Source organism: Westerdykella ornata, assembly GCF_010094085.1.
Source record: "Westerdykella ornata strain CBS 379.55 unplaced genomic scaffold EI97scaffold_4, whole genome shotgun sequence".
Classification (NCBI taxonomy): Eukaryota; Fungi; Ascomycota; class Dothideomycetes; order Pleosporales; family Sporormiaceae; genus Westerdykella; species Westerdykella ornata.
Genome location: NW_022986854.1, coordinates 100,873 through 122,832, shown reverse-complemented (window position 1 = coordinate 122,832; position 21,960 = coordinate 100,873). Strand labels below are relative to the sequence as shown.

The 21,960-nt window shown below is 52.9% G+C and overlaps 10 protein-coding genes across 10 annotated transcripts; 5 read left to right on the top strand and 5 right to left on the bottom strand.

The window, feature by feature from the left end:
* Nucleotides 1-125: 125 nt before the first annotated feature.
* On the bottom strand, nucleotides 126-1,139 carry EI97DRAFT_215293 (uncharacterized protein). The gene has a single exon (XM_033793813.1). The coding sequence runs from the start codon at nucleotides 1,002-1,004 to the stop codon at nucleotides 396-398; it is 609 nt and encodes a 202-aa protein (XP_033656159.1). The 5' UTR covers nucleotides 1,005-1,139; the 3' UTR covers nucleotides 126-395.
* Nucleotides 1,140-1,274: 135 nt separating this feature from the next.
* On the top strand, nucleotides 1,275-2,462 carry EI97DRAFT_372092 (mannitol-1-phosphate 5-dehydrogenase; the record flags this gene model as incomplete). Its single annotated transcript, XM_033795329.1, has 1 exon — nucleotides 1,275-2,462. The coding sequence occupies one exon, from the start codon at nucleotides 1,275-1,277 to the stop codon at nucleotides 2,460-2,462; it is 1,188 nt and encodes a 395-aa protein (XP_033656158.1).
* Nucleotides 2,463-2,553: 91 nt separating this feature from the next.
* Nucleotides 2,554-3,066, top strand: EI97DRAFT_215126 (uncharacterized protein). The gene has a single exon (XM_033793811.1). The coding sequence runs from the start codon at nucleotides 2,701-2,703 to the stop codon at nucleotides 3,019-3,021; it is 321 nt and encodes a 106-aa protein (XP_033656157.1). The 5' UTR covers nucleotides 2,554-2,700; the 3' UTR covers nucleotides 3,022-3,066.
* On the bottom strand, nucleotides 2,759-4,470 carry EI97DRAFT_215243 (NPD-domain-containing protein). The gene is made up of 3 exons (XM_033793812.1): nucleotides 4,292-4,470; nucleotides 3,977-4,238; nucleotides 2,759-3,913 (listed from the first exon to the last, which is right to left on the bottom strand). The coding sequence occupies exons 1-3, from the start codon at nucleotides 4,302-4,304 to the stop codon at nucleotides 3,112-3,114; spliced, it is 1,077 nt and encodes a 358-aa protein (XP_033656156.1). The 5' UTR covers nucleotides 4,305-4,470; the 3' UTR covers nucleotides 2,759-3,111.
* Nucleotides 4,471-4,628: 158 nt separating this feature from the next.
* On the top strand, nucleotides 4,629-6,621 carry EI97DRAFT_430887 (folic acid synthesis protein-like protein). The gene is made up of 3 exons (XM_033797801.1): nucleotides 4,629-5,063; nucleotides 5,118-5,326; nucleotides 5,376-6,621. Exons 1-3 carry the CDS (start codon nucleotides 4,818-4,820, stop codon nucleotides 6,373-6,375), a joined length of 1,455 nt encoding a protein of 484 aa, XP_033656155.1. The 5' UTR covers nucleotides 4,629-4,817; the 3' UTR covers nucleotides 6,376-6,621.
* On the bottom strand, nucleotides 6,562-8,560 carry EI97DRAFT_430886 (uncharacterized protein). The gene has a single exon (XM_033797800.1). It carries the CDS (start codon nucleotides 8,139-8,141, stop codon nucleotides 6,990-6,992), a length of 1,152 nt encoding a protein of 383 aa, XP_033656154.1. The 5' UTR covers nucleotides 8,142-8,560; the 3' UTR covers nucleotides 6,562-6,989.
* A 1,115-nt stretch (nucleotides 8,561-9,675) lies between these two features.
* EI97DRAFT_413313 (glycosyl hydrolase family 5 protein-like protein/cellulase) lies at nucleotides 9,676-11,343 on the bottom strand (the record flags this gene model as incomplete). The annotated part of the gene is made up of 3 exons (XM_033796787.1): nucleotides 10,596-11,343; nucleotides 10,366-10,543; nucleotides 9,676-10,328 (listed from the first exon to the last, which is right to left on the bottom strand). The coding sequence occupies exons 1-3, from the start codon at nucleotides 10,998-11,000 to the stop codon at nucleotides 9,676-9,678; spliced, it is 1,236 nt and encodes a 411-aa protein (XP_033656153.1). The 5' UTR covers nucleotides 11,001-11,343.
* A 651-nt stretch (nucleotides 11,344-11,994) lies between these two features.
* Nucleotides 11,995-13,489, bottom strand: EI97DRAFT_430884 (NmrA family protein-like protein). Its single transcript, XM_033797799.1, has one exon. The coding sequence runs from the start codon at nucleotides 13,175-13,177 to the stop codon at nucleotides 12,230-12,232; it is 948 nt and encodes a 315-aa protein (XP_033656152.1). The 5' UTR covers nucleotides 13,178-13,489; the 3' UTR covers nucleotides 11,995-12,229.
* Nucleotides 13,490-15,305: 1,816 nt separating this feature from the next.
* EI97DRAFT_440163 (uncharacterized protein) lies at nucleotides 15,306-15,914 on the top strand (the record flags this gene model as incomplete). Its single annotated transcript, XM_033799605.1, has 3 exons — nucleotides 15,306-15,363; nucleotides 15,542-15,615; nucleotides 15,660-15,914. The coding sequence occupies 3 exons, from the start codon at nucleotides 15,306-15,308 to the stop codon at nucleotides 15,912-15,914; spliced, it is 387 nt and encodes a 128-aa protein (XP_033656151.1).
* A 3,733-nt stretch (nucleotides 15,915-19,647) lies between these two features.
* Nucleotides 19,648-21,441, top strand: EI97DRAFT_215007 (uncharacterized protein). The gene is made up of 2 exons (XM_033793807.1): nucleotides 19,648-20,997; nucleotides 21,055-21,441. The coding sequence occupies exons 1-2, from the start codon at nucleotides 19,844-19,846 to the stop codon at nucleotides 21,251-21,253; spliced, it is 1,353 nt and encodes a 450-aa protein (XP_033656150.1). The 5' UTR covers nucleotides 19,648-19,843; the 3' UTR covers nucleotides 21,254-21,441.
* Nucleotides 21,442-21,960: the final 519 nt, after the last annotated feature.

Here is a 21,960-nt window from a genome sequence, read left to right as displayed (position 1 = left end):
CGTATTGGGATCGTCAATTGTGTGGCAGGGTAGCCTTGGAGCCCTGGAGAAGGTTGCGACCGGAGGATTCAGTTTTTGCGAAAGGGTCCCGTTCAGTCCCTGAAACACCCTGATCATCTCTGCCCATCAGGCCCGCTCCGAGGCCGAAATGCCAAATGCCCATATGTCGTGCGTGTTGGGCTGCGCCTTCTGCGGTATTAATATGGCAGTGCAGTAACGGCATCCGTCATCCGTTATCCGTTATCGAGAGCTTGTTGAGCCCTGCATGCTTGGGTGCCTGAGCCTGAGCCTTTTCCAAGTCGGAACCGATGGCGGGTCGGGTTAGCGCGGGTCGGAATAGTGCCATGATAGAGGACATGATGATGCGCTCTAGCTAGGTAATCCATACAAGTCATTCACACTACAAAAACGACAACATCTCCCACCTCAATTGACGTTCCCCCCATCTTGCCACGCCCACACCGTCTTGCAAACAACCCGCGCTGCCCCCCTCGCGCCTCGCAGACAGCCATTGCTTCTTCCCGCTGTGCCACTCGCCTCTGCAGCACAGAGCAACATACAGCCATCCAATCGCGCCTGTCGTCACCTTTCACCGCCTGCCGAGCCCTCCTCTCCTTCCACAGAAGGTTCGTATTGCCAACGCATTGGACCTCCCACAAGAGCGCAGCCTGAACCTTTCCAGAAGAATCCTTCTGCAACCAGGAGAGCCTCTCGCACACCGCAAGGGAGGCGATTGAATTCACTGGACAGGCTGGGACGAGTTGGACACACCATCTGTACCTAGAGACACGGCTCCCTTTGGCGAGCTTCTTCAGGTGAGTAGCAAATTTCGGTGCCTTTCTTTTCTTCATCTCCAGACCTCTCCCCGTTGCTAGCAGGTTGATGCTGCTAGTGATGCAGGTGGCGCCTTCCCCACGCTTACCTGCACCCTCCACCCTCCTTCCCCCGCCCAGAGGTTCCCCCCAAGCTTCCCCGAGCTTACCACAGCTCCCTCCCCAGCCCATCAACAAACGTGCCTGCCATTCCCAGACAAAAACACCCCCGCGGCTCCCTCCAGCCCCGAGTACATATAAGCCACCTTCCGCCCTTTCTCTCTCACTTCTTCTCTCTCTCACCTCGTTGCTCCACCTGGACTGCTCTTTCTCTTCTTTCCTGCTCTCCAATTCTCCTCTGCAACCACCACCACCTCTTACCTCTTACTTACTCAACTCGCAGCTGCCAGCCCATTTCGCTTCATTATCCCCCAACTTTTTTCCAAACACTCCATCCTCACAATGACGTACGAGAAGAAAGCTGTCCATTTCGGCGGCGGCAATATTGGTCGTGGCTTCGTCGCCGAGTTCCTCCACAACTCTGGCTATGAGGTCGTCTTCATCGACGTCATGGACAACCTGATCGAAACTCTCCAGAAGACTCCATCGTACACCGTCACCGAGGTGGGCGATGAAGGCGAGCGTGTCTTCACCATCGACCACTACCGTGCCATAAACAGCAAGCAAAACATGGCCCAGGTCGTCGAGGAGATTGCTACCGCCGATGTCGTCACGTGCGCCGTGGGCCCCAACATCCTCAAGTTCGTCGCCGAGCCTGTCGCAAAGGGCATCGAGGCACGCAAACTCGACTACCCGCTTGCCGTCATCGCCTGCGAGAACGCCATCAACGCCACCACCACCTGGAAGGGTTTCATCGTCAAGTACATCGAGGCCCACCTCAACAAGGATACCCTGAACACACTCGACCAGCGCGCCCGCTTCGCCAACTCGGCCATTGACCGCATTGTGCCTCAGCAGGAGCCCAATGCCGGCATGAACGTCAAGATCGAGAGCTTCTTCGAATGGTGCGTCGAGCAGAAGCCCTTCGAGAACGGCGGAAAGAAGCCCGACATCAAGGGCGTGCACTACGTCAATGACCTCGAGCCATACATTGAGCGGAAGCTCTTCACCGTCAACACCTCCCACGCGACTGCCGCCTACTACGGACACAACCGAAAGATCTCTTGCATACACGAGGTCATGGAGAACCAGGAGCTGCACGACATTGTTCGCGCCGCCGTCAGGGAGACTGCCAAGCTCATCGTCGACAAGCACGGCATCGATGCCAAGGAGCAGGACGAGTATGTCGAGTCCATCGTGAAGCGCATCTCCAATCCCGCTCTCAGGGACAACGTCGAGCGCGTCGGCCGTGCTCCTCTGCGCAAGTTGTCCCGCAAGGAGCGCTTCATCGGTCCCGCTTCCCAGCTTGTCGAGCGCGGCCAGCCGGTCGACGCTCTCCTGGGCGCCATCGAGATGGCTTTCCGCTTCCAGAATGTCGAGGGTGACGATGAGTCCTTCGAGCTCGCCAAGATTCTTAAGGGCAACAGCGCTGAGGACGTCGTCGCCAAGGTCACGGGTCTCGAAAAGAGCCATCCGTTGTTCTCCAAGATCGTCCCCATTGTGGAGAAGGTCCAGAAGGAGTCTGCCTAGGATGCCGATGGGGTTCTCGCGTAGATTGGAGCCAATTGTGCATTGCACGGAGGAGGTGAAGCCAGCTCGTGTCGGTGGTTACGGGCGGCAAAAAATATTTTATGATACCAATTCAAATAGAAGCGATGATTTGGCGAGCATGTGGTTCTCAGGGATGGCGCTCGGACAAACACTGCTGGACCTGGTGTTTGGAGTTGCACATTGCCGGCACTATGCAATGAGATATGAGGAATGAATAATGCCAATGGGATTCTCACTTCATCTAATTGCCGCTCAGTGCTACCTGTGTTGTCTTCTGTGTCTGATTCCTGGATATTGCTTGCTGATGCAATTGGCAAATCCCCTCGCAATCCATAGATGCTGGCGAGGCATGACCTTTTCCTTCCTACGCTATCGGTCTGCGTCCCTCGAATCTTGTATTTCCAGGTTCTCACTTCTCCATAAGGGTTTGCAAATCGTTCCACTACGGCCAAGGGAGCTGCGTTTGCCCCAGTGTTTCCCGTTTATTCAGAATGTGTCCCCGTCACTTGATTTCGCAGTTCATGTTCGAAAGAAATAAATTGGCGGAAACTATCCACAAAAGAAGGCGCCGGAAATGCTAAAAAGAATCTACAGAGTTTCGTAAACCTGCCCGTGCTCAGTCCGCCCTCTATAGCTTGGACTTGGACACGATGTAGCCGTTAGTCTTCTGGAGCCACGCGACGGCATCATCGACCAACTCATCGACGATCGCCCTCGCAGTCTTCTTCTCGGTGACTACAGCGGCGGCCTTGCCCATGAGGAAGGGGCGGGCGTTATCCATGGTCTCGTCATCGAGCTCATCGCCCAGCTTCTCCAGGTCGTGCTCGACCGGGATTATACCCTTGCTCGTGAGATCCTTGATCTCCTGTGCCCTGTTCTCCTCCCAGTTCAGGATATAGGGGTTGGCCCTCACGCGCATGGGACGGCCGGTGAAGATGATGGTGCGGACATTGTCGTCGAAGCCAGCAGTGCGGACGGCCTCCTGGTGAGCCTTGGGGGCGCCAGCCTCCTCGGACAGGATGAACCGGGTACCAACCCAGACACCGGACGCGCCCAAGTTGAGCGCGGCAGCGACGGACTGGCCGCTGAAGATACCACCGGCAGCAACGACCTGGACCTCGGCACCGGTCATAGGAGACTTATGACCCTTGACGAGCTTGGCGACGGTGGGGATCAGGATAGAGGTGGGGACATCACCGGTGTGGCCGCCACCCTCACCGCCCTGCGCGCAGATGATGTCGACGCCGAGGTCCAGGCACTTCTTGACGTGCTTGGGGTGTCCGATCATGTTCATGTAGAGGACTCCGTGCTTGTGGAGCTTCTCGACGACAGCCCTGGGGGGAACACCGACGGCGGAGACGAAGACCCTGGCACCGGAGTCGATGACGATATCGATGAGCTCGTTCAGCTTGCCTTTGGTGTAGTCGTAGCTGTTCACAACAAAGTCAACCGATTGTTCAGGTTTCAAAGCTCGCGAGTATCCTGTAACTCACTTGGTCTTGCGGGCACTGCCACCGACCTGGGGAAGGAGCAGATCAACGCCGAAGGGAGCGTTCTTGTCGTTGAGGTAGGACTTCAGTTCAGCGACCTGCTCGCGGAGCATGTCAGGGGTATATCCGACGCCGCCGATGACGCCCAAGCCGCCGGCATTGGTGACAGCCGCAGCCAGCTTGGGGCCGGCGGCGACGTTCATGCCAGCGAGGAGGATGGGGTGCTGGATCTTCAAGAGATCGGTGAGGGTGGTCCTGATCTTCTCTGTAAACCATGTTAGTTCGGGGACAAGTTGTGAACAGCCGGGGAAGACAAACGCGGAGAGGCCATGGTGAAATCTATTTGGAATAGAATACAACGACGGTCTGGGAAAAGGGTATTGTGAGCGAAGGAAAAGGAACACTGGGGTATATAATGCGGACGAAAGATGAAAGAAAGAGGGAGTGGAAGGGCGCAGCTAAGCGGTTCTTAAGGCCGCGCGTGAGGAGTCTCTGGTCGACCTCGTCCCAGTGATGCCGAACCGAGGCAACTTTCCTTTGGCGTCTTGCTGAGTCAGCCCCCCGCATCACGCTTATCCTGATTAGGTCAGGAGCTTGGCACGGAGGTCGGGGCGCGGAATCGTGCCGACTTTTCTTGAATCGACATTCAGACGAGCGACGACAGACAATCCCCACGGCGATGCAAACATGCTGGTCTCATCCAGCCTCTACCGCTTTCCGGTCCCTGAGGCGAATCTCAACAATTCGAGTTTCTTCAAGAAGCATTTGTAGAGTCGCCAATGTATCCACGACCCCACCTTTTGGGTGCAGAAGCATCCATTCGGTGACGACGAGCATTCCAAAAATGCCCGGCCCAATTAGCCCTATTCCGCAACGACAGATTCGCAACTTTCATGCTTTTCCCGCTATGGCGCAGCGGGCGTATATCGCCTTGGGTAGCAACCTTGGCGATCGGGTCACGGCCATTGAAAAGGCCCTGAGGCACATGGAGGCTGGGGGGAACATCAAAGTCCTCAGAACGAGTAGCCTTTGGGAGACACAGGCCATGTATGTTCTGGACCAGAACAAGTTTATCAATGGAGTTTGCGAAGTAGGATGCGCCAGTTGAACCAATCACGTTTTCACGTGCTTACCGCGTGGCTAGATTGAGACTACGCTGCCTCCCATGCAGCTCCTGGATGAACTTCAGGCAATTGAGAATAAAATGGGAAGAGTGAAAGTGATTGACAAGGGACCAAGGAACATCGACCTTGATATTCTACTCTACGGAGACCACGTGCTATCGAATGAACGGCTCCAGATCCCTCACAAGCTGATGCTTGAAAGGGAGTTTGTCCTCCGGCCACTGTGCGAGTGCGTGAGGCTTCTTCCTCTTCTCCTGAATCCTGACTAACCACCACAGACTCATCCCCCAAGCAACCCTCCCTCCCCAATCCTCCCTTCCACGAACCACTCTCCAAGAGCACCTCTCCGCCCTCCCTCCTCAAGAAACTCCCATCTCCCCTCTCACTCCCCTCGCACTCTCCCAATCCTCTACCCCCGACATGCCCACGCTGACCCCCTACTCCCCCTCTCGCCGCACCCTCATCATGTCCATCCTCAACCTAACACCCGACTCCTTCTCCGACGGCGGCCGCCACTTCAACCTCCCTCCCTCCACCCTCATGCAAACCATCCACTCGCACCTCGCCTCCGGCGCCCACATCCTCGACCTAGGCGGCCAATCCACCCGTCCGCACGCCCCCCAAGTCTCGGCAGAAGAAGAACTCTCCCGCCTCCTCCCCGCCCTGAAGACAATCACCTCCCTCGCCGAAACCCGCAACACGGCTATCAGCATCGACACGTACCGCGCCTCGGTCGCCCGCGCCGCCGTCCAAGCAGGCGCCCACATCATCAACGACGTCAGCGCGGGACTCCTGGATCCCGACATGCTCCCCACGGTCGCAGAACTGGGCTGCACCATCTGCCTCATGCACATGCGTGGCAACCCGGATACCATGAACGACCTAACTTCCTACCCGGACGGCGTCATCCACGGCATCGGCCGCGAACTCCTGGATCGTGTCCGCGAGGCTGAAAAGGCGGGGATCAGGCGCTGGCGCATCATCCTTGATCCGGGCATCGGGTTCGCCAAGACGCAGGACCAGAATCTCGAGGTTCTGCGCAGGTTGGATGATCTCAGGCGGTATCCTGGATTGGAGGGATTCCCGTGGCTCATAGGTACGAGTAGGAAGGCGTTTATAGGGAGGATTACCGGGGTCGAGGAGGCGCGAGAGAGGACGTGGGGGACGGCGGCGGCGGTGACGGCGGCGGTCCAAGGTGGTGCGGATGTCGTGAGGGTGCATGATGTGGGGGAGATGGCGAAGGTGGTCAGCATGGCGGATGCGATTTGGAGGGTGTAAGTAAAAGTGGGGCTAGAGGGAGATGTAGGATGTTTTGAGTAAAATCATTTCAAGTTGGAAATCCAGGCGCATGATGTGCATGGGAAAGGCACTTGCGGTCGGCGTGCTCGCAGCGTCTCTTTCAACAAGAAAGCTGAGACAGAACCTCGTAAGTAAGCATCACGAGGCAACAACCACGGAAAAAATTCCATCAGTAGGTCGTATTCAAGTATCTGCAGCACGGGTAACCTCCACATAAAGTCCGCATTTTCCTTTGACGGCAAGGGGAGGAGACGATCAGTGGTCGAGGGGCTGATAATAGCCTCGTAACCGAAATCTCCCAAAGATGCCGCCACTCGGACTGACTCCAAGCCATGAATCGTCCAGAGAGACACCTAAACTCCTCCCTTGCGCCATCCATTGCTCCTCCACGATAATCATTTTCACGACGGAAAATAAGCACCGGAGAAGCCGCGCCGAAACCAGTTCTCCACCATTAAATAAGTGAAAGAGTCCACTGGGCGGAAGTGACTTGGAAGATTCCCTTGCCATTCGCAAGAAAGGCCAATCGTCACGAAGCAGCCATTGCCCACGCCCAAACTACCATTTTCCAAGCCCGGACGTGATATCTCAGGTTAATTGAACCGGAAGCCGGTATCCGCGATGTGTTGGAATTCCAGACGCTTCTTGCCGAGCAAAGACTTGCGGTGCGGCTGCTTCCCCGGAGTGAGAAAGTGTTCCTTTTGCTCCACAACAACGTTTGCCGGAAGAATATCGAACGATTCCAGAGCATGATATTGAAAGCTAGCGCTTATATCGTCGAAGACAGTGTCGTGCCAGTTGATTTGCACTTTCTTGAGTTGCGGCACACAGGCCAGAAGAAATTCGACGATCTTGTTTGCGCGCATGAGAAGGATTTGCTGGAAGAACGACTCATTGCCACGAGAATCCGGTCCTCTGACCCACTGGGAGTCATACACGAACGAAATCTCCACCTTGCGGACACTCTTAAATGGAGAGACTGCGGCGCCTTCAATTTGACCTAGGATTTCATCAAGCATGGATGTGTGGGCGAAACTGCCAGTGGCATCTATGTGAACCACGGCCACATCGTAGAACCAATCCTTGATCTCAGCGGCCAGATCTCTAGAGAGAAGCATCAGTTCTTTCGGTGGTGGGCAGTGCGAGATACGCAGGAACCGCGGGACGTGGCGCCATTTGTGATGAGCTCGGATATATCGGACCGGGGGTGCTTGCTGCGTTGGAGCGGTCGTGGTGCCCGTTTCAGCGCCAGCCGTAACGGTGTCAGTATTTGTGGCATCCACTTCGGCGTCAGTCATGACCTCGTCAGCGCCCTCTGACCCCGTGTCTTCCTCTGCGTCGCTGTTCACCTCTCCATTCTCGGCTTCATGCTCCTCTTCGTTCTCGTCCTCTTCATCACTGGTTTCTCCATAGATGTCGTAGTCCTCCTCGTCTTCATCCTCGCCTTCACTTCCGTCGTCCTCGGACCCGTCGCTCGACATCTCGTTGTCATCGTCTTCATCCACTTCCTCTTGGAGATGCTGCGCGTCGTCCTCGTCGGATAACAGAACATCGGAGTTGTACAAGGGCCGGTACGTAGTGACGGGGTCGACAGCCTGAAGCCGCGCGATTTGCTCCTCGATGTCCATCTTCTCGAACCATCGCTGCAGCACCAACTCTGGAGGATTGGGGCCCGCAGCCAGTGCTTTGTAGACGTGAAACCGAACCTCCTTGGGCAGGCGTGAAAAGGTAAATGAGGCAGCCATGACGGAGGGCCGGGGCTGTGGGGTTCTGAATGAGAAAGAAAGTAGAGAGAGGAGCGGTTGTGCCACCGCAAAGTGAGGTTGTGGGCGGTGACTGCGAGGAACGAACGTAGAGCGTGCTTTTTATGTAAGAGCGGGGCAGCGAGCACCAAAAACGAAGGTGAAGCTTGTGAAGCTTGTGAAGCTTGTGAAGCTCGTGTGCGAATTGAGGGGTTCAGGTGATGATAGAGGAGCCGCGATGGTGATTGCTCCTGTTGCCTGGTGACCCAGATATAGAAGGCGCGGAGTCGGCGTTTGCAGGTGCACAAGGCTGAAAGCCTCTTTGCAACACGCCGAGTGAAAGAGGCTGCTCCATGGCTAGGGTAAAGCGGGAGGGGATATGGAGGGGAAGTACTGTACAGTATGAGGCAGCTCCGGGCGTGATGGGAGCATTATTACGTGTCGGTCGACGGTGGTGAATATCGGTTCCTTATCGACAAGAGCTACTTTCCTCATCGGGTTAGGCTTGAGGTCTAGCTCTTTTTGTCATACGCATTCGAAGCTCAAGCCTCAACCTTTGTCCGCCGTGTCCTCGTTATGAAAACACGTCTGTACCTGCCACTCTTGCCTCAGATTTTGATCTATGGACGATCTTTTCACGCTTCGTCAAACCCCCTTCAACACCAATGTGTTCAAATTGAAAACGAGGATGAGGACGTTCTTCTCTTATGATGCACCCGAGGTTTCAGGCCGAATGGCTTTCGCAGGTGTATTCACAATGATGTCAATGACTCACCAATACTCTATAGCATCCTCTCACCTTCTGTTGCGGATGAGACTGCTTTTAGGGAAGGAGGTTGCGATGCTACCTCCACTACGCTGTCAAGTCGAGAGGACAACATGCCCCCATCATCAACGGCAGCCATCCCCGGAGGCCTCATCCGCATTCTGAGAAAGTTCATCGCTCCGGAAGTTGCCGTCGTGCCATACGAAGACAAGGGACGATATGGTCAAGATTCTAAGACACGGCTGCTTCCAGCGCCTCACGGAGAAGCGAGCGTCAATGGTCTCCAGTACCTGTCGCGTCCGACGTTGCATCCGAGCTGAACACTGCATCCCGTCACTCCAAGAAACCCGTCTGTAACATTACACAACACGTCGAAACTCTAGATCAAATTTCTCGGTTATGTTCATGTAGTACGGATCTGGACGGTCGCCAGCTTCAGAACCTAGCTTTGAGAAGCGGTCCCGTGTACTTATACATGCAAGGGAAGATGCAGGTCGGAGGTGGCGGTGAGGAAGCCTGCATCGAGGATACTGAGGCAAATCCTGCATATCTTGGCTGCTGAAATCCTCAGGAGATGCGCTTCGCCGTTTTTGGGTTATGTGTCACAACAGAGCGCGGATGGCGAAGTGCAGAAGGCCGTTGCAGCGTGAAGTCATTGCAGTGTGAGGAGCTATGCACTGTCGCTACTGCTGTGGAACTCTGGCATCCACCCTCATGATCTAGCGGATTCCACACGGGAATACTTGCAAGCAGCCCTGCCGCACCTGGGTCTCACCGCAAGGACGCATCAACCATCTGTCTCAATCCTGCGATTGCTTGAGACCTCCTCCAGTCCGACCAGTTGTGGTTCAACAAGCCCCATGCTTCTTCATAGTCTTGAGTCCCAGACCGAATGTAATAGCTCCCAGCAAGCACCCAAACAGTCCAGCCAGCATCCCATTCTGGAATTATTCTCCGTAAACATGTAGCATACACCTTGTTATATGAGTCATCTGTCTGGGAAAAGCCGAATTCCGTCAGAACAACTGGCATCTGATTCCTCGCCGACGGATCCAGGGCTTTGAAACCATTGTTCCACAGTCCGCTCTTCATACTGTTGCAATCCGTTGCTGAGTTCTGGTAGTTGTGTAGCTCCAGGACGAGCTTGTCGGAGTACTTGAAATTCGATTTCTGGAACCGCTTGCCGCTGCCCAGATCCTCTGCTCCAGGGATAGGGTTGAGCTTGGTGTCGAAATCCAACCCTGAAAAGAAAATGAGTATATCGGGATTTGCGGCGTTGACAAGGTTTGCGGCAGCGACGTTCTGATCGTACCACACGCTCCAATTGTATGCAAGAGACTTTCCGGCTTTGTCGGGCTTGCGGAACTCGTTGCGGAGGCCGATGGAGACCATGCTGGTCCATTTCCTGGTCTGAAGAAGCGTCACTAATGATGGACCTCCTACAGCATCTGGTGTAGAGACTCACATGATCAGCCATAAACTGCAATCCGCGGAGCCATTTCTCAGTGTTGAAGTCCGTATCTCCAAACCAAGCGTTGCCATCATTGGTCGAACAACACCATTTCCCCTTTGACATATGATTGTCCAGATGCACATAGATGCCCTGCTTCGACAGCTCCGCAGCCACAGCATCAAACACCTAATCTGGACTTAGCAGATCCTCTTCCATCCTGTGATCCCAGAGCTGATACCTGCAACCGCGTCGTCGAAGCATTGAACTGCGGATTGTTCTTCACTACACTCTGCCACACCTTCTCCCCGTTCGCACTTCCCAACGCCTTCACAAACGCCCTCTGGACCGTTACATCCCCTCCATTATCCTTGATGTCATCCACCATCTCAATCGCAAACGTCAACCTCACTACATTCATCTTCAAGCTCTTGATCTTGGAGACTATCGACTCAATGGAGGCGTACTGCAGGCCTTCGGGAATCATGACTTCGCCTGCGCCGGGCCAGTTGACGCCTACGTACGTGAAGTTGGCGCCTGTGGAGTCGTGGATCCATCGCGTCGAGGTTTTGAAGGGCACGTTGGGGAACGCATGGAGGAGGGAGGGGAGGGTTAAGAGGGAGAAGAGCGGAGTGAGAAGATGCATGTTGTGGAGAGAGGTGCAGCCTGTGCGCTCTTGGGATTACCTTTGGGTTGCAGAGGTACGTATCTATATCGAATCATCCATCGCCATGGGCTGTTTTTCTTTCATATGCGCAACCCGGGCAAAGTCATCCTCCCGGATCTTGATTGATGGATCTACCATCTTCTTAATCCTACTTTTGAAAGCTGTCAGGGGAGATTCCTGCTGTGAAATATTCAATATCCGGGATTGATGGAAATGTTTCTATCTACATCAATTCGTCGGTTGGACATTTGAGCTCGGCCATTGGTGGAGTCGTTAAAAACGTCGGCTATATTGATCATCACTACCGGGAAGTAGATGTGGGGAACCAGTATATACACAGTACATATGAGGATGGTGCAGGGCCCTTAAACGGGCGCATGTGGGGAGGTGTAATCCACATTGGGACTGGGTTGGACCTCTGGCGGGCAGGTTTGTGAATATGATGAAGACGACATATACTTGTGCAGAGCTCCATTTGAAGCTCCAATTCCTCTTAAACTACCTCACATAAGTTGAATAGATAGTAGCATACACACTGGAGCCTAAGCCTTGTTTTGCGAGCATAGAGACTGCGGCATTGCTCGATATGCATGCTCAATTCGAGACTTGTGTGTTTGAGGAATGATTTTTCGTGAGTGTGCCTGCACAAACGGGGTCTGATACACTTTTCTAAGTCACGTTAACCCGTACCGAAGAGTTGCACATGCATTTTCGAACTCAGAACTTACATCGACGCCCCATGATAAGGGCGGAGATATCCTACACCAGTTGCATGTATCTAGAACTGTTTCGGTATTACGTTGTCGGGAGCGACGCCTAGCGGCCCTGACGCGTTGAGTCGGTGAATACAGACATTGCAAGCATATTGCTAGTGAGTAACCAACGCAAGTATGAGAAAGCGAAATGTGATGGTTGTATGTGACGAGAGACATGGTGGCGCGATGCCTTCAGATTGAAATATGTAGTGTAGTGACTGTTTCATTCGTCTATTGAGTACCTAGAAAATTTCCTTTTTCGCCAATAATATACATGCCGGTGTCATTACCCCATCCTTCCCAATTAATGCAGACTGCAGAAGTAAACTCGTGAATGAGAGAAGCCTCTATGAAGCTCTCGTCGACCACTGTACCACGTCTCGCTCCAACCCACCAGATGTCGTCTTCACATATTATTACTGACTTCCTGTCTGAACCCTTCACACTTGACGTTCAATCCTGGCTCGTACGGAATTTGCTCTGCTCCCTGAGCCAGGTTTCAAAGTCAGTTAACTTAGGTTCCTCCTTTCTTAACTCTTCAATATCAACACCATACCCCTCATCCCTGAACCAGTTCAACATCGTCTTCATCTCGGGCACAGCCAATAGCAATGCGCGGCCCAAAAGTCCGAATGTCACCGGGGCACCGTGTCCCAGAACCTTCTTGAACCGCTCGCTCAACTGATCGAAGGTCAGGTCATCTCCCGCAAGCCCAATAGCGCGCTTATTATATCTTTCCGGGTCGTGGAACGCGTTCGCCGCAAAGAGTCCGATGTCTTGAATACTGACCCACTGCACTGGCTTCTCGCCCAACGTATTCTTGAGCGCTGCGAGGAACACCTTGGGCGCGAAACCGGGCTCGAGGTTATCCATGAAGGCGACGGGGCGCAGAATGGTCCATCCCATATTCTCCCCCTCTTTCCCAGCCTTCTCGAGTAGATGGTGCTCGATCGTATTCTTGGTCTTAAAGTGCGGGACGTCTGTCGGGTTGTTCCACGACTTCTCGTTGCCGCCGCGGTCAACGGAGGAGAAGACGAAGTGCTTGACGCCATGCTTGATGCTCTCATCGATCAAATCATTTCCTTGTTTGATCTCGCCATCGTAGGTGGTACCGGAGCCCATGGAGACTTGGACGCTATAGACACCCCAGATGGAATCGTCCTCCCCAGCCGCGCGCAGAGCCGTTTTGGCAGAGGCAAAGAGCGCGGGAACATCGTTGAGGTCGCCTTGGACGAGAATCGTGCCGGGATATTTGTCGACGATGCGTTGGGCCGATCCAGAGGTTGTGTTGCGGGTGACGGCGAGGAGCTTGAATTCCCCAAGCTCGTGGAGGTGTTTGAGCACGGCGCCGCCTTGTTTGCCGGTTGCGCCGGTGACGAGAATGGATTTTTGATGTGCCATGGTGTGGTTTCTAAAGCTTTTGAAGTGGGACGTAGGATGTGTGGGATTGTGATGTAAGATGTATCGGAAGGGGATGTAGGATGTATGTCGGTGGGATGTAGGTGTGGAATTGGGAAACTGGTCTGTGAGTTCGCAGTTGCTTTATATATGGTATCTGGCAGCGATTTCTTTCACCAATAATCCGGAGATTCGACTATCCCCGGCTCTTACCAAGATTAAGAGAGCAGTCGCCGCCTACGATTCACTTCTTTGAGAGTCTGCACGGATTTCAAAGATAAGTACAACGCACGCCATATGCCCGTTTGTAGCTGGAGCTTGCCTTAACCCCACGCGGCCTAGAAGTGTCAGAACATCGTCATATTAGCCAAATCGTAGACTACCAATGGCGTTAAGGTAGGCCGCATTAGTACGGGGCGTCTCCGCAGTGCCTTCTCGCGCGAAAGGTAAGCGGAGCGACCTTTCCCCCGCTCGCTATCAATAAGCCCTCCAATACATAGCTTTGAAATCGGCGGGTGCTTTGTCATACTTTGGAATGACGAGTACAAAGCCCGATCCTGACGTAATCTGGAGGTGGAGTAATAGATCTGGGGTTCGCTCTGTGTACAATCGGATTTCTGGTTACAGAGATAGATTGTTACGGTTATGGCTCGTGCACTCAACTAAGATGTAGAATTGTCGTCCGCGCATCAGATCCTGTTGTTCTACATTTGCAGAATCCGTCTATCCAGGGTCATTCTCCCATCTACGCAACCTGGGTATAGCTGGTCACGAGGCTCTATACCGTAAACCCCACCACCACCTCGCTCTGAAATACTCAGGCAGCACATGGACTCCTCTAAAGTCTATTTCAAGCTCAATCTGAATCCTCGGTGAGGCGGGGCTTGTACCAGGGAGTAGTTTCATGTAGATGAGCAGCGGTGTATCTGTACTACAATGCCTATGCGCTCCCTGTATATTATCTATACAATTGCGAGGGTGAAGGTGCACTTGCAACGCGGACATATAGTAACGGTGGCGCATCCGCAGACTTCTCATAGAGCGAGGGGTGTGGAAGCGCTTTAACCCAAATAGTTTTGTTACCAACTTATGCTATGGACGTAAGGATCAAAATTCTTAAAGCTCTGAAACACCCATCCACTGACGAAAAGAGGGCAGTTGGCAACTGCGATTATCGTAGATTCTGTTCATACTGTAAGGGGGAGAGGCGAAGAGTAATTGGAAAAGCGACTTAGGCCGCGGCATACTCTCACTTGGTAAGAGCCGGATTTGTTATGCGCTGTTGCTACTCCTACCCTGCAGCAAAAAAGGGCTCCGTGTTCACCGGCGTCTATGTTTTTGTGTGAACAAGGGCACTACATTCTCAAGCGTTAATGCACTCCACACTAGGGCTACCCTGGAAACCAGCTAGACCTTCTCGGCTACTCAGTGCTTCTTCCTCAACGAAGACTTGTCGCACCCCAAGTCCACCTCCATCCTCTCTCTCAAATCTCTTATCTTCCCATCAATACTCCATGATAAGTCAGCTCGTTGAAGTCCCCTCCCTTCACGGCCTCCCTTTTTTTGAAGTTCTCTTCGGTCTTCCAATAGTTCACATGATCAAGCGTTCCCCGGTTATATATGTATGTCTCCACACCCAGCGAAGGGCTTGAGCTGTAAGCCTCTGAAATCCTTTTCTGGCGTTAGCTAGGGTAGCGTCTCGGACGATGGCGTTGAAGAAATCGAGTTCTTCGGTGCAAGGGGTGCCCATTGAAGCTGTAGAGTCCATCGCAAAAGAATACAGCATTAAGGAGGTTTCAAAACATCCTATCGCAAGCGGAACTGCACTTGTGGAAGCGGCACATTCTTCTCCCTCCAACTTGTAGACAACAAGCAATGGGACCGCATCGTCGATCCCCTGCGTCGCCCCATTACTCGGCGCGGGCACAAAGGAGTGCGCCACGTCTCTAATCTGCGTTCCGCGGGCATTTGGCAACGTCATCCTAGGTTGGGAGTTTTGCAACAGGGACTAGAAAACGACGATGGTGTTGGTTGGGACGAGTTTTACAAATCCCTTGAAAATTGCGGCTCATTGTGTCGTGTCCCATCGCTTCCCGGTGGGTCATCCATGCCGAAGAGCATTTGAGGCTCTATGCCAATGTTCCAATTTTTCGACTTGGATGCCGGTGGCCTAGAGTTCAATGAAGCAGGTAAGTTTGCATATAGAGTGGTTCACAATCCGAAATACTACGTATCTCTCCTCAACGTCTAGGTATATGTTATGACAGGCCTAAACGCAGTTTCTCACCAGAAAAACACCGTGATTGTAGTTGCGCCTATTCCGAAATGTCCACAGATTAGTTTCATTGAGTGGCAAAATAGTAAAAGTTTCCACTTCTCGACTCGTCTACATCCTTCCACATGAAGCCGACGGTACCACATCGCCCTTCTGGGAGCTGGGGGTAAGCACTTGAGCATCCATAAGTCTTCGAATATTCAATCCCAGGCCGTCAGCAGCAAAGAAAATTATGGACTTGCACTTCCTCGCGTTTCTCGTGCTGCAACCCGCTTTTCTGCGTATTTCGTCTTTATAATCGGCAATGACACGGCGATTGAATTTGACAGAACCGTTTTCTCGTTTTATCCTAAGAACGAGTCTGTTGTACAGCGGAAGGGTAATTGGGTTTCTTCGGTCAGACTATCGTTTGAACCAGCGGCTGTTTTGTCATGTCCTTGGAAATTTGCGTTAAGCATAGGCTAGCTTTCTAATAAAAAGGAGATCGTTTAATGCTTGGCCTTAGCAAGTACATACCGTCTACTCTATCGCCAGTCTCGTAGGTTTGCTAAAGGGCTCAGCTATACTTACCCATCGGAGAACTAATCGTACTTGCTAGTTGAACGCGATGCCACCGTCTAGAACCTGCAACTTTTTAAGATGGTACACCTTCGTGAGTATTCTTGATCCAACTAAACCATAGCCAGCAGCCCGTGAATCTCCAAAATCTTTTTGAAATAGAGGAGATTAAATTTCTGGGTCGCTACACATGCCGCAAGCTGGAGCTAGCTATATTTTGCGTAGCTTTTAGCGTAACATTGATTTGGCTTATCTCACTTCTCAATTCGAGCTAAGTTATGAGGTTGTGGAGAGGGTAATGCCTAGAAGAGTGTGTCCCCTACAGTAGGACTCTGCGGAGAAAGTGATCGTGGCCTGCTTCTTGAATTCTCCTTAAGTATAAGTAGAGCTGGAGTGACCTGAATAGTCAAGAGAAACTTTTCGTTCAAAACTATAGAAAGTTAGGCTTAGTTAACGTTTACTCAGGATTGCGCGCAAAAAGAGATAACACGACGGAACTGCCCCAGTGTGCACCTTCCGGCTATGATTTTACCTTAAAGAAATTTCCCATGAAACATGTTGCTCTATTCCTATTATAGCAGTGCGCGAGTGTAGCAGTAGAAGAAATGATAAACGGTAGCCTAGGATAATGCTGACATCGACTATAATGTAGACTGGGCCCGCACATACAGGGTTCGTGTAATTTGACAAGCGTCTGAACTCTCTGAATTACCTAGTCCAACCAAATAGTCCTAGTTTAAAGGCACGGTAGAGGTCCCTGAGGCGTAGGCTAAAGTGTTATGCACGGGAGGCAACCAGCCACCCCAACCTGGAATGCAGTGCCTCAGCCTCGCCGCAGGTCATCACAACCCAGCACCACGGCTTGCTGAAAGGCTGACAACCGGTCCAGAGGTGCGAGCATTTAGACAGGCTCCTCGGGAAAACGGGCTGCGTGAGGATCGTGTCTATAGAGGAAAATAGAAGCTGACGAAATGCATTTGTAATAGGTACTTTTGCCAGTTGCACCACGGGATTCGACCTGGTCTGATGACATTGTGAACGAGTGCCGGATCAACAAGGTTGACATTGACACGCTCACATCGTCATGTTGAGCGCTGGTTAGAAGGGTTCGCGGAAGTTTGTATGTTACAATGGAAGAAACCTGTTTGAGGTGAGTAGGAAGGGGAAATCGTGGGCAGATATGATGGAGATGGTCAATTGCATTAGGTAATGTGTAAGGCCTGCGAGACGGAATGTAGTGTGAGCGTGTTATGTAACAGCTATCATGGACTGAAGGCTAAATGTAGAGGACATTAATGACACTGTTTCCTAATTCGATCGTGCGACGCGATGTGGAAGTAGTGAAGCGGTGCCCTAGTGCCTGTTCTCAGCTGCCCCGTACACAGCAAAAAGGATGGTGTCTGTGGTGATTGCTTCGGATGTAAACCTAACAGCACAAACTACTACCAATTTGGGAGGTGACTGTATCTATCATTCACTCAGGTTGATACTGAAGCGGAGAGAACTGTAGCATAGTCCGTGCAGGAGGTCAGGCAAAGGCCAACCTCATGACACACAGAAACGAAAAGATATCCCTGTGACTATGCACCTGCGATCACTATTTCAATCATCAAATCGGCCTGCGTACTTCGATTCTGGAGGTGGGCATGACTTGCCTATTTGACACCCAGCTAGCACAGTGCTGTGTCAGCATTTGGAATTGCAGAGAAGTGCTTCACGAATCGTAACTATTATCCTTTGGTATTGGTTCGAGCATGTGACGGAAACGCATTGTGAGCGGGTGTGCTGGGCAAGAGGGGCCGAGACAGTGATATCCTGGAATGGTTTTGGTAGCGCGAGGGCCTGTCGCTATTCTCCCCTGCAGTTTGTGGGATAGGAAAGAAATATGCAAAAGATCTAGGAGACGTAGATAACCATCAGCCGAACCAAAAAGAAATCATCAGCCTGCCTGGATGTGGTTGACCATCTGGCAGGGAGAAACCCCCTCACACGAGAGAACTTCAATTCGGTAGATATAGCGTACGGTAGAAAGATGCGGTTGTCAATTAGACAAAGTCCGCTGTGTGCACTTTTCTTGGCCGCATCTTTGCCGTTATCCGCGAAGCCTCTATGGCCGATCCTAAGAAATGGCAGCTCTCCGCCGCGGTGCAATCGTGAGGAAAGCCGCCCAAATGAACCAAGAAGCGTCTCGAACCCTCTTTGACGGCTTCCATTCTGACTGCATCTACTGCCAGCCTGCCTGCATACGCTGATCATCCCGTCGTGGGTGGAACGAAGTGGAAATACGCAGCCAGTGGCCTTGGAGTCCGACGAAATTGCGTATCATTGAAAGGAAGAATGCTCAAACGTCAACGCGGCAAATACGAGGGAAGGGCAATAGGGCTCGTGCAAAGCTGGCCTCTGTTATTGCTGAGGCCGGTAGTGAGTGTTCCAGAAGCCTTGTTGCATGAGCGTGTTCGGTGAGTCGTCGTGTTGGACGGTGATTGGCTCAATGACGTGGCGGAGAGGAAGAGGAAATGGTTGCGGGTTTGAAGTCACTGCGTTACTGTGAGCTAAAAGTATTCAACCGTCAAGTAAAAGTCAAAAAGGGTGTCGTCGCTTTATTACAATTGGCATCAGGATGGATGTAACGAACGGGGGTTACTGTGGGAATCACGTGGCGATTGTCGCCGGTTGATGAGGCGTTTAACCAAAATTTCGAGTTCTTGTAGGGTACGTTCGCTCAGAGTTCGCGACGCGCCTCATAACCGATCTCGCATCGCCTTCTGCGGAGACAAGGGCAGAGCCCCCTTTTCACGAGGTTGTTCGCCCCGTCACCTGCGAGCCAGCGTCCGGGATGGAATTGGAAAATCGGTTGGCATAGAAATCTCTTAGGCAATGATGCGTTGTCATCCGCGGGACACGCCAAGTATTGTCCGCAGGTGGAACGAACGAGCGCAAGGGGAATCGTACAGGGCGGATATTGCGCACTAGAGCATCACAACCAGAGACAGATGACGTTGCTGATCTCTCGAAGAGAACCATTGCAATCGTGAAGATATCGGTAGGTAGAGGCAATGTTTTCCGTCACGCCAGGCAACGGGAAGCTTGGAACGGGCCGCACGTGGAGGCCCCAGCGAGAGCGAGGAACCGCCCGTCATCGTCGCTGTTTTTCTTTTTTGAATTCACAGGTCTGGTTCTGGTTCCAGGTGGCCAGCCATATTTTCGTGCAAGATTACCCGGAGTTTGCGGTTCCAGATGGCTGTGCGAGCCTTCTCGAAGCACTGTTGACCGTGATGCACCCCTCCCTTTCACCCATCCGCATCCCAGCCGCGGCTGATTCGTTGTGTTCGCGCTGGGCCGTGCTGCCATCTTCCCCAACCCCCGTCCGGCTCCCGCATCCTGCACAGGATCGGGCAAGTCATCGGGGCGCCGCCATGGGATGGTCCTGACACGGCCTCCCATTTGCGAGCCAAGCACCGTCGACTGACTGTCTCACGAGAACGGCGTTGGCGAAGCGGGCGTGGGTGTGCCCTGGTGAAGCTCATAATGAGGCGCTGCACATGTCTGCCTCCCACTGCCTCTCCGCGCCTCCATCGACTCTCATCATCGCTATGTAATAAAATGCGGAAGCCGTACTATATGGAAACCGATCCATTCACTGCCATCTTCGAACTTCTCTGAGCGCACGCTGCTTCCGTTTCCCTCTTTGTGTCGGTGACTCTCTCCCCATCCAGCTGAGGACACCGCGACACACCGCAACATTGACCACCACCTCAACCACGCCTCTCCAGCCGCTGCTCCTCACTCCCATTACGACATTTTTCTTCTCAAGGCATACATAGACTCTTTGAATTATGGCGCGAATCGTCCATGGGCGGCAATACGAGTCGAGCAACAGCACTACCGCCTCCGGTCGAAGCGGCAGCACCACTGCCTCTGGCCGAAGCGATAGAAATCGTTCCTATGATACCGCTCCCACTGAATACAGCTCTGCTCCTACGCATTCGGACATCCCCAAGACATGCTACGCACGCGTCGAAACCCGTGGTGAGGATTACTTCGCACCTTATGACGACGCCCGGCGGAACGTACTCCCTGCAGCCCGTGCCTCCTTTGATACCTACGCATCCACCTCCGAGGAAGACCTCGATGACGACGCTGACTTCGACGATGTCCCAGAATACCAGGTGCCGCAGTACCACCAGGAGCCGCTTCCCGTAGATGCCATCCCTACTACACCTCGAGACTTCGCAGACCTCTTCCCGACTTCCAAGCGCATCTCCATCCGCCACGACGATTCCACCATCGACGGAAACATGAATCTGCGCGTCGACACTCAAGTCGAGGAGCGCCATCGCAAGAAGCAGAATTACACCCTTTTTCATCTGCGTATGCATGATCTGCGCTCTCGCGAGTTCTCCCTTCGCCGATACTGCAGGGACTCTGGCCGCGAAGTCTGCCATTCGAGGCGTAAATACCAAAAGCCACCCTCTGAGAAGCGACCAGTATTGCAACGGGCGAGCACTGCGCTTGCAAGCCTCGTGTACAAGCCTGACTCCCGCCCCACGACCGCCAACGGCCTGAGGCGTTCGGATTCGGGCTACGAGTCTGTTGCAGGCGTGAATGACGAGAATGAGTCACGTCCCAAGTCTGCAGGCTCCAAAGGTCGTGCCTTGATCCCGACCAACACCATCAAGCTGGAGTTCTCCAACTACGCCCATATTGACATCAAGCGTCGGGGGGCCAAGTCGTCCAAACGCTACGAGTTCGAGTACTGGGGGAACCACTATTCGTGGAAACGCATCGTACAGAAGGAACAGGATCATGAAAGCGTGACCTACTACCTGGTCCGTGCAGACAACGAGAAACACGCCCTTGCACACATTTGTCCCGTCCGACTCACCCCAGATCAGGCGCACGAGGAGGCTGCCCGTGGTGGCTGGATTCCTCCATGCTACATGCGCATTACGGACGAAGACATGCTAAACTCTTCGTCTGATATTTCCGAGTAAGTGGCAACGACAACCGAGGATGTCTCCAAAGCATGAGCTGATCGATATCCTAGCGTTGTTGTTGCAACCGGTCTTATTGCCCTCGTTGATGACTGCATCAAGCGACGCTTCCACTCAAAAACCAGCACTCAGCTGCACATCCCACTGATGCGTAACACCTCGTTCAAATACGTTGGTCCCAAGCGTCTGATCGATGAGGTGTTTCACCGAAACACCCGCAACGGGCCTCCAACGAGGCGTCCCACAGCGTAACGCCCAACGTCATCCGACCCCTCGAGTTCCAACTAGTTAGAGGGAAGGTTGACCACTGGTCACTATCCACTGCCCCCAGTGGGTACCCGCATTCCCTTCCAGTATATTACTTTGTGCATAGTGCCTTTAGGCCCTCCGTCTTGAACTTGAGAACTGGATCCGTGCGTGTCATTAGCGAGTGCTGGTTTTGACGCATGGCTTGGTGGGCGTGCTTTCGTAGCGAAGGAGTCTGGCGTTTGAACCCGCATAAGGGTATTCTCTGCCATGAGTGCTACCGTATGTTGTCATTTAGACCATCGGATAAGGTGTATGGCTCGCTGAAAAGGACTTCGCGTTCTTGTGGGTGTCATGTCATTCAACTACATTTGGTTATTTCATGAGAACGAATTATGAGCACATTCACGACCTTCATATCTTATTCTCTTTTTGCATAGTATATCCCTCGAAGCGGAAGATGCGCCTGTCGCTAGATACCTGCCAGTCATCCGGTACTTATCCTAAGCAACACTTCGCGGATCGATCCATACCCCTGGTTTTGGTGCAAATCACCTTCGTCCTTCCACGCAGTACATGGATATTGTGGGTACCCATGCCCGTCACATCAGGAGCTTCAGGACATTCGACTGATGCCCATTGGACAGTGCTGTCAGATCATAAAACATGAGGCATAGCCTGACAGACAGCACCTCCGCTCCGTTCTTCGGCCC